At 33.4% G+C, this 10,687-nt stretch overlaps 1 protein-coding gene across 1 annotated transcript; it reads right to left on the reverse strand.

Annotated features, from left to right (window-relative positions):
* Positions 1-347: 347 nt before the first annotated feature.
* Positions 348-3,602, reverse strand: LOC149880457 (uncharacterized). Its single transcript, XM_090070055.1, has 2 exons — positions 1,537-3,602; positions 348-1,167 (listed from the first exon to the last, which is right to left on the reverse strand). The coding sequence occupies exon 2, from the start codon at positions 918-920 to the stop codon at positions 348-350; it is 573 nt and encodes a 190-aa protein (XP_089926181.1). The 5' UTR covers positions 921-1,167; positions 1,537-3,602.
* Between the last annotated feature and the right edge of the window lie 7,085 nt (positions 3,603-10,687).

The following is a 10,687-nucleotide window of genomic DNA, read 5'->3' on the forward strand; positions in this document are numbered from 1 at the left end:
TTCAGTAGAGTACAATTGAACACCTAGCGCTTTCACGTGCTTGTTGTAAAATTCTTTTCCTTTATCCACCTATAATTTGATGCACTTTCTTTCTGAGAAGATTTTTTTCAACGATTCAGCCACTTCAAGCCCTGTTTTACTTTTTAACGGAACAATCCATCCATACTTTGAAAACACGTCAATCACCATGAGCAAATATTTAACGCCGTTGTTGAATTTTGAAAACGATTTCATATCAACCAAATCTGCAGCCCATATCTCATCCATGTCGTTCACAATCACCCTTCTTCTTTTAAAATGGTGAATGACAGGTTTATGAAGCTCCTCTGCAAGCTGGTCAGTCCATTTCAGAGGCATTTTTTTTTTTTAGATCCTTCGGATCGCTTCGAATTTATAGATCCTTTAGATCCAACACCCAATCCGAATTTAGCTTTGGCTTTGATCACCGGTGTAATGAGTTTTCTCTCGTTGATCCCTCTTTGAGTGGGGTTTGGAATGGAGTTCATTTCTTCAAGCATCATTTGATCAGCCACATTCCTGTTTTGTTGGTCGTTAAAATATTTATAAGCCAAATCATGGTGATACGCTGCATTGTCCACTCTGTCTACCGGCTTGCTCCACTCTTGATACATGTCTGTGGATGTTAAACGTTTGTCTAAATTGGTTCCCGGTCCTGCAAAGTTCATCCCAGGAATATGCATTTCTCCTGGAAATTTTGCCCATGGAAGCTTCACTTTGCTCGACAGCTTATTGATCGATTCTACCAAATCACCTCCTTTTGTAGCATATTTAGCAATAAATTGGCATTTGGTCGTTCCGCAAGAGTCGCAGGTTCCTTTGAGCATAGGCCTGTTGTTTTTTGTCATCTCCTTTTTCAGATGAATGGTTTCTGTTTCTCTTTTGCATTTGACGCAGTACATTTTAAATACAAGAAAAATATTTTTTTAACTGTAAAAAATGGAAGTCATTGATTTGTCATGGAATATCGGAAAAACCAAAAGATATAACAACAAGTTTTTACCTAGAAGCATTCGAGGAATCATCGTCGGAAAGTCCGGGTGCGGAAAAACAACCTTGCTTCTCAATTTACTGCTTAGACCTGGATGGCTTGATTATAACCACTTGCAAGTCTTTGGCAAATCCCTTTTCCAACCCGAATACAAAATACTCAAAAAAGCCTTTGAAAAGAAACTACCAAAAGAACTCATTCTTCAATTATTTAACATTCAAAGCAAAATTGAACAGCTAAAATCCAGTCCTGAAGACGTCATTGAAGAAATATCCAAAGAATGGAACGGAGAAACAGACATGGAATGTCAATTTTTCGAAAATGAAGAAGACGTTCCTGAACCCGCTGCCTTAGACTCGTCCAAAAACAACTTGATGATCTTTGATGACTTGCAACTCACCAAACAAAACAAATGCGAAAAATATTACATCCGAGGAAGACACTCTAACGTCGACTGCTTTTACCTCGCTCAAAATTATTTCCTGCTCCCCAGACAAACCATCCGAGAAAATGCCAACTTTATTTGCCTCTTTCCTCAGGACGATAAAAACATCAACCACATTTACCAAGATCACGTTTCAAGCGACATGAAAAAAGAAGAATTTAAAAAGTTTTGCAAATACTGCTGGTCTCAACCCCATGGATTTGCCGTCATTGATTTATCCTCCAAAAAGACCATGGAAAATACAGAAGCGGGTTGGATGATTTTTATTTTCCAAACGTATAAAAAACATGTCTGGATTCTATTTGCATGCTAAATCTAAAAAAGAGCTTCCCACCGTATCAAACAGCTCCATCAAAACAAAATTTGATAAACCCATCGAGCTGGATTTAAACAAACAGTACGAAATGGCTCTTGTGGGACTCGAAACCTATCGAAGCTATCCCAACATCACCTCTAAAAATAACGTTTTCAGATACAGTCCAAACTCTGGATCGAACAGTTACACCATCTACATTCAAGAAGGATCCTACGAAATTAATCAGCTCAACGATTACCTTCAAGCTGAAATGCAAAAGCAAACAGGAAACTTGTACAGAGTAGACGGAGTCACCATTACAGCAAACGAGTCTTCGTTAAAAGCCGTATTAAAGTTTGGAAAGCCTACAGCAACGACAAAATACTGGGTTGATTTCAACGTCAATAACAGCATAGGTTCGCTCCTCGGATTCGATAGAAACGAATACACCTACGTCGAAAAAAGAAGACCCTGTCGACCCTAATAAAGTCACAAGCGTCATTGACACTTACGAGTCTGAAAACATCGTGAGAATTGAAGAAACTGCAGTCATTCGAGTCACCAACGACATTATCGGCTCGTCTTATTTAGACGGAAAAGCAACAAACGACATTTACTCCTTTTACCCACAAGTTGAACCCGGAACCAAAATTGTTGAAAAACCTTTTCACCTCATATACCTTCCCATCGTTGTCAGCAAAATTTCAAAAATGGAAACACAAATCGTTGATCAAGATGATCATTTGATCGATTTTAGAGGAGAAGACATCATTGTCAGATACCACATCAGAGAAAAAATATCATCCACTCTACACGATCTTTTCTCCGGAAGCGCTTTCAGTCGATAAATTTCAAAGAAAAAAAATTTCTTTTTCTATTAAAAATGTATCAAAAGATCAGTCTCAACATTTCCAAAGGTCAAGCCGACAAAATTAAAAAAGCGTTGCATGATAAAACTGCAACCAGCATAAAACTCACCCATCAAGACTTGAACGGTGAACATGTTCTTGCTGTCACGCAAACCCAACTCAACCAAATTGCAAAAGCCTATGAAGCTGGAAAAGGCGTCACCCTCAAACTCAGCAAAAAACAGCTCATGCACAACGCAAAAGTTGAAGGAGGATTCATCGGTGCCCTTTTACCTTTACTCGGTATGATCGGAAGCACCATCGCCACAAAAGTCGTTCCTGCTCTTGCCACTGGACTGTTAGGTGGAGTTGGAGCCTCTGCCGGTTCTGCCTTGGTAGACAAAATTGCCGGGCGCGGTGTTGTCTACCTCAGAAAAGGCGGAAAAGGACTGAAAATTTCCAAACTAGGATCCGGTATATACCTCAACCATTGGGATGGAAACACACAAGGCGATGGGCTTTATCTCAAAAACAAAAAAGCATACGATCGTATAGGCTCTGGAGAAGAAGAACAATTCTCCGGTCTTGGCTTACTCCTCGGACCAAATTCACCCTTCAATAGCATACCCATTTTAGGCTCCATTTTGTAGATCCTTCCTTTGAAAACGAATGTTTTTAAAGAAAATACACCTTTATCATTCCTATTTCCCCTTCAGACGAAATCATTAACGTCTCTCCCACATACACATCCAACACGCTAGAAAAAGAAACGATTTTTGAAACCCGATACAACTGATCAGACTTACGCACCAATTCCAATTTCTTACCATCGCTCTCTTCTCCAAACTTAAAACTCTCCCAAATAACACCGCTTGTCTCCATTGAAAATATCAACACACCTTTCTCTAAACACACTCTAAATTCAGATGTCGGCTTGACCATCTTACACATTTCACTAAACCTACTAGCCAAAACTCTTCTCTTTGACCAAAAAAAATAGCGCTCACTCAAACTCACGTTTTGAACGCTTTCCGTCGCCACCTTAATATTATACTCAAATTGGTCTAAAGTTCTCACAGCGATTTCTAAACTTCCCGCACTCAAAATCGACAAAGTCAACTCGCTTCCAGTTTTCACCGTTTTAAACACCTTGCTCACATAACTCTCAACACCCACATGTAACGGCTCCTCAAAATCAAACACATACTCATCAAAACGATCTGAAAAAAGATCCACCTCAAACATTAAATTTATCGTTGTTTTTGTTCGCACACTTATACCTTCTTTACTTATTCGCAAACACACCATCCTCATATTTTTGAACAAAAGATCAAACAACGCTTTCACTTCACCTGCATTCTTTGTTCGCGCTATAAACATTTTTAAATAAGAAGAATTTTTTTTTAAATCACATCGTAAGAAAATTGAATAAAAAGGTAAGAAAAATTTAGGCATCTTGAAGGGTACACAAATAACATGATTATTTTTATACTTCTTCTTGGATATTACACTCACTAAAACCCCATCACAAACCTATCTCATCACATCAAAGATATCATCCTTAAGTATGGAAAAGTATCAATGAGCCAGAACCCGCATTTATATACTACTATCGATATATGTACATATATATATATATATATATATATATATATATATATATATATATATATATATATATATATATATATATATATATATATATATCTGTTAGTATGTGAATGCGTTATATTATTTTACCAATTTCTTAATTTTTTTGAATAGTGCGTTTAACCATAAAATATTAAAATTTTTTGAAACTACTTTTTTATATAATTATATTTTTTTTAATGATATTTTTGTATTTTATTTTCTTTACTTTGTTCCTGGCATTTTGTAACATTAAAACGAAATATTTTTATATATTTATATTTATTCTGATGCATTGATGTTCGTAATTTCAAACTGTTGGATCAAATCAAATTGTTTTCAAAATCAAGGAAATGTTTTTTGTTTTGCAGAATAAAAATTTTTAAACGTGAAATACAAAATGGCATATTCAAAAAAGTGTAAATTCTTTTTGTTCTATCTTAGTTTTAAAAAACTTTTTGTCAAACTTTTCTTTTAGTGCATAAAGACATCCTAATGGATTCCGTTAGATTTAAAGAAATAAGTAACTAGTTAACTAAAATACTATGTAATAAAGTAATATGATTATTTAACTAATACAAAGTTACTAAAGTTACTATAGCTGAATTTATTGATGCTTTACTTAGATGCATTATGCTTTACGCATTTTTAGTTGTTTTTGAATGCAATGACCAATCCTAGAGACATGAGTTTTGTGGTATTGCAAAAATAGTCAAGTTTTAAGGTGGTACACCTGGTCATTTTTTTAAAGAAATCAAATTTATAAAACAAAAAAAACAAAAAAAAAAAACTTTCAATGTTCTCCTTATAATCGGGACAAAATAAAGTTGTCAAAACAAAAGAAAAAATTTTCTTCTATGCAATTAAATTATAGTTGTTTCATGGCCTGATTCAGGTCCGCGGCATTTTGTTATCCAAAAACCCTCTTAAGAAAATTCATTTTTTTTGTGTAAACACGATTGGCAAATCAAAGACTAACAACTTTTAAGAAGCTATATATTGGTACCGCATGTTGCTTTGAGCTGACAATTTTTCTTTTTAAACTCTGCAGCACGTTTTGCATCTCTTGATGTCTTTGTCTTGTATCCCTGCTTTTTTGAGATCGATATTGAATAAGATAATAAATATAAAGATGATAATTCAAAAAGAAATGTCTGTGCAGTTGAAACCGGGATTAGGCAAAATGATGCGGCACTCAGGTCAAACAATAAACGTCCTACTCGTCAGTCACCCCTTGATGGACAATATCTTAAACAATTAAAAGAAAAAAAGCCAACAGGAGGGGGAGCGTGTAAAAAGTGACAATAATGATATAATTATTGTAAAGGAGCATGTTGAAAATGATATTTCTTATTTAATTATTGTAAGTGGGTTTTGTAAAATGTGGCATTTATAAAATATTTACTGTTATTATTGTTAATGGTTAGTTTATTGGTACGTGCTCTCCACAGACCTCCTTTTTGTTATATATTCTGTTGGTGGAGCAGCTTAGGTACTCATGTATTTTGTACTAGCTTAAATACATTGACTCTCCAAAATTTAAAAGAAAAGTTTTTAATCCTCGAGATTTTACATTATCTATATGGCCAACAAGTTTGGAGTCCGAAGTAGCATTTTCAGCGTGGAAGTAATTCACTAATACGATTTGTATTTTATATTGTTTATGACGATGTGGGAGAAACTTTACCCATTTTATTATGAAGTATGCCTTTTAAAAATCTCACTGCGGGGCTTGGCGCATCGACAAACCAAAAAATTTTAGTCGTTTTTTTAACACAATATAGCAATTGCTTTTACTATAAGCTACTTTTCTTTTTTTAATTTATTGCCTATGTAGTTCCTAAACATTTTGGTATTTGCAAGCAGGGCCCAATCGAACTAGTAGGCGAAGTACAAACCACGCTTGCTTTAGAAGCTGCAATTGGAATATCTTTTTCTTACTTGTACCAAAATTCATCAAAATTCAAAACTTTTTGTTTTAAAGCGTATTGAAAGAAGATAACTCTTTCTTGATATTTCGCTTTGATTTTGATTTTTTTATGCATAGATTAACACCACTCAATAGTGAAAGTATACAAAATCTATTTTTGCTGTTCAAAGATACATAGATTTATTTAAACTTAAAAACAAAAAATATTTTATAACAAACAAATTCTTGGCTGGTTTAAAGCATTTTGCAAACAAGTGCGTTTACAAACCTTTGAGAATATTGTCGAAGGAATATATTTGAAAATGTTTTCAACAAGTTCTACTTTTTACTTATCATTTACTGATATTAATACGATCCTGAAAACGTCAAAACGTAATCTTTTTTAATCAAAAATATGCCACTTTGGTAGCGCTTTCATTACGTGGCCATTATTTAAATTAGGCTGTGACAATTCCCGTTTTCCGGGAAACGAAAGTGGGAATTTCCGGGAACGGGATTCATTTCCCGGACTTGGAAAAAAACGGGAACGGGAATTCCCGTTCCCGTATTTTAAAAAGCGGGAACGGGAAAATCCCATTCCTGTTCCCGTTTTTCACCTGGAACGTCTAATATTTCCTGTATTATTTTTCCTGGTATTTTTCCTGGTTTTTTTCCTGCTTTTTTTTTTTCTTTTTTTTTCCTGGTTATATAATTTGTTTTTTTTTTGTGGTTTATTTTGGTTTAGGTGTTTGTTTTTTTTTAGATTCTTTTTTATTTTTTTTTTTAATTTTTTTTTTTTTATTTTTTAAATTTATTAACTTAACAACATAGAAGATTTTCACAACATAGAAGACACACAGGGGAGCTTTAATAAAAGCTATGTACCTAAAAAAAAAAAAAGGAAAAAAGGTTAATTCTAACTAATAATTTATATTCAAAGGAAAATAAGGTAATTAACAAGAAAGATATCAAAGATACGAAGAAAGTTAGTAAAGAAAAGAAGAAAGTTAGTAAAGAAAAGAAGAAAGTTAGCAAAGAAAAGAAGAAAGTTAGCAAAGAAACGAAGACAGTAAACTACTTAAAAAAATTATAATTAGGTCTTAAACCTAATTATAATTTTAAATTATTATAATATTTATATATATTTACCTTATAATTATAGTAGTTTGTTCCTAGTATTAGTACCAAATTTATAACATAAATCTTAAAATCTTAAAATAAACGGGAATATATGCGCGCGAATCATAAAATAGCGGGAACCCCGTAAAAAAGCGGGAAACTTGTAAAAATACGGCTTTTCCCGTATTTCTTATATTATATTATAATATATAAATATATATATTATAATATATAAATTTATAAATATATATATATAGTATATAAATATATATATTATATATATATAATATATATATATATATATATATATTATATTATAATATATAAATATATATATTATATATTATAATATAATAATTACGGGAAAACCCCGTAACATCGAATGACGTACGGGAACAAGAACGGGAATTTCCTGTTCCCGTATTTTATTTATTACGGGAACAGGATCCCGTTCCCGTATTTTAAATACCAAAAGCAGGAACAGGATCCCGCTCCCGTAGTTCCCGTAAATACGGGAACTTGGCGCACTCTAATTTAAATATGATGAAGCAGATTTGTCAAAAGTGCCAACACGTTCTTCCATCCGGATTGCAAGGACCAACAGGATTTCAGTATCGCTGAAATTAGAGAAAATCTAGTCAAGGCTTAGCTGGACCCTCTTAGAAAAGAAATATCTAGACTAGGGGTGGGGAACCTGCGGCCCCGGGGCCGCATGCGGCCCCCAGACACTCTTTGTGCGGCCCCGAAACGTAAAAATAAGAACTTAAATTTTTTTAAAAATATTTTAGAGAATAAAGTGAAATTTAAAAAACTACTTTATTTTTACATTTTAGTAGGGTTCGGAAAATGTGTCTGCGCAGATCTGCGCAGACGAAAATATTTCAGTATCCTAAAATCTCTCTTTGACAACAAGAAGGATCCATTGGAAATTTGGAAAACTGCAGTTGAGTATCCAAAACTCCGTCGTATTGCCAGGCGTCTTCTGAGCTGCTTTGGTTCAACCTACTGCTGTGAATATACGTTTTCCCACATGACATTTATCAAGCCTTGTTTAAGGTTACAGTTGACCGATGAGCATCTGGAAGACCAACTGAAGCTTAAAACTACGAAGATACAGCCAAATATTCAAGTTCTGGTTCAAAAGAAACAGAATCAGAAAAGCCATTGAGAACTTTTGTGATACATGATACATTAAGAAATATTGTGATACATGCGTTAAGAAATATTGTGATACAAGATGCTTTAAGAAATATAAAATTAGTACGAGTACTATACACCAAATTTGCATATTTATTAGTGCGGCCCCCAAACAATTTTTTTAAGGGTTATGCGGCCCCCAAGCTCAGAAAGGTTCCCCACCCCTGATCTAGACCATCAACTGCATAATCAAGTTTAAACATTTTTTATTTAAAACCTAAAAGGGAGAAAGTAAACTTTTAACACAGAACATTGACTGTAAATCCACTATATATCTGAAAGTGAAAGAGGCTGAGAAGCTATTGCAAAGCTTGTTCTTTCATTTTTGTTTTTCTTAAATTCATTTAATCTAAAATGAAATAAAGAATAATAAGTACGTTTTCTAGAAGTTTTCGTAGAACTCAAAAAACAACCAAATATATTTATTGAATGTTGACATGTTTCAGATTTTGCAAAACGTTATTGCGTATCTAAATATTTGAATAATGCTCGTCCTTTATCGAAAACAATCGTTAAACAAAATTAAAAGAACCTTAGTCACTTTTCTACCTTTTATTACGGTTTCAACTTTCTTAGATAGTTCCTAATGACGCCATTTCATTAAATCAGTTTAACTTACTTTTCAAAAATGGCAACCTTTTTCATGAACATAAACTTAAACATTAATCACGTTACTTTTTTAAAGCGTTAAAAGCATTAAAACAGAAACTTGCATGATGTGTCAAATTTTAATTTATACAAAATTTGCCACTTGACAGGGAGAGCCTTCGAAAACAAAACGAGAGGGTCATGTGGGTCTCGGAAAAATAAAAAAATCCGAGGATGATTCTCAGCATGCAATAACTAGTCCTAACATTCTTTAATGTCCATCCTACGCTAGTCATCAGGATGACAGGTAGGATCTATTCTTTTGGAGATGCATTAAGTCCAGAAACCATAAAATGTGCAGTATACTTTGGGTTGACCTAATGTTCCCAGAGACAATCTTGGCATTCTTTCATGGTGCTTAAAAATCATTTAGACTCTTGAAGGCTGATTCAAAAGTGAAATATTTTTCGTCTGAGAGCCACAAAATTCAAGCCTTTTCTCAAACATACGATGGAGCTTGTTAGAACGTTCCAGAAGAACACCTCTCAGACGGTCTGTAAAAACAGAAGTTTTTTTCTGGCCTAGAACAAGAAAGCACCGCTCTTTTTAAAAAATCTTCTCACTGTGACTTCATTCATTTCTCACTTTTGCCATCTTTTTCATTGGCCTCATGGGGTTCCTTTTGATCTGGCTTTAGCGGACACTCCACAATACCTTTTTCTTTGATTGTAAATATGGCCAGGCGCTGTTTCAACTTCCACATTAGCTTTGGGGTAAAGCAACCATCTTTTCATGTTCGGATTTGATTATCAGAAAAAAGTTCATATGAAGCAATAAAACTATTTCTCGCTTATTTTTATAGGTCTTTCATAGTAAACAAACAAACAAAATTATAATAATCGGAACATCTGCTTTATTCCAGTAAAAAAAAAATATTTAAGGTAAAAGTTATCTTTTATGACGCAATCTGCATAATAATAAGGCATTTGGTTTATTTGGATTTTAACCATTAGTAACGAACAATGTAGCTGAATTTAAATGAATTTATATATTTAGAAATAGAAATCTATCAGGTTCCAGATGCATATTGCGAAAATTCAAATTGATCAAGTTGTTTTGCTTCAACCCACCCAATCTCTGCGCAGAATTGTTTTTCTGTTAATTGCAGGTAACTTTTTTTTATAACAATTGCTAAATAATATACTTTTGTATGAATGTAATGTTTGTCACCAAAAACAATGTTCTTTTTAAAAAATAAAGAGTACTATTTTAAGAAACTTCAGAAAGCATGGTTTGTTCGAAAGATTGATATCAAGTTTGAATACGAATAATTACTATTCATTAAAAGTGAAACACCAAACGCCGATGCTTCAACAACGATGAGTTAACAAAGAAATGGCAAAAGAATCCTGTTTCACACAAAAGTTTCAAAGCTATTGCATGGCGAATAAGTTCACTTAAAGAATTTCAATCCTATTATTTGATTAAACGGCATGTAAAATAGCAATATCTAGTTGATATTGTAGGTATGTGTGCAAAATTTTTAAACTATTCAGCTATTTAATTATTTTACATCATTGTAAAGAGCTTTAAATCAGTATAACGATGGTGAAAATTTCATAAAAATTTAATGATTCTACTAAAAGTT

This window comes from Hydra viridissima, unplaced genomic scaffold (assembly GCF_058129835.1).
Source record: "Hydra viridissima isolate aposymbiotic clone 2 unplaced genomic scaffold, HvirCarnegie_v1 scaffold_13, whole genome shotgun sequence".
Taxonomy (NCBI): Eukaryota; Metazoa; Cnidaria; class Hydrozoa; order Anthoathecata; family Hydridae; genus Hydra; species Hydra viridissima.

Excerpts from the sequence above, each read along its gene's own strand:
- LOC149880457 (XM_090070055.1), bottom strand. The coding sequence starts at position 920 with ATGTACTGCGTCAAATGCAAAAGAGAAACAGAAACCATTCATCTGAAA.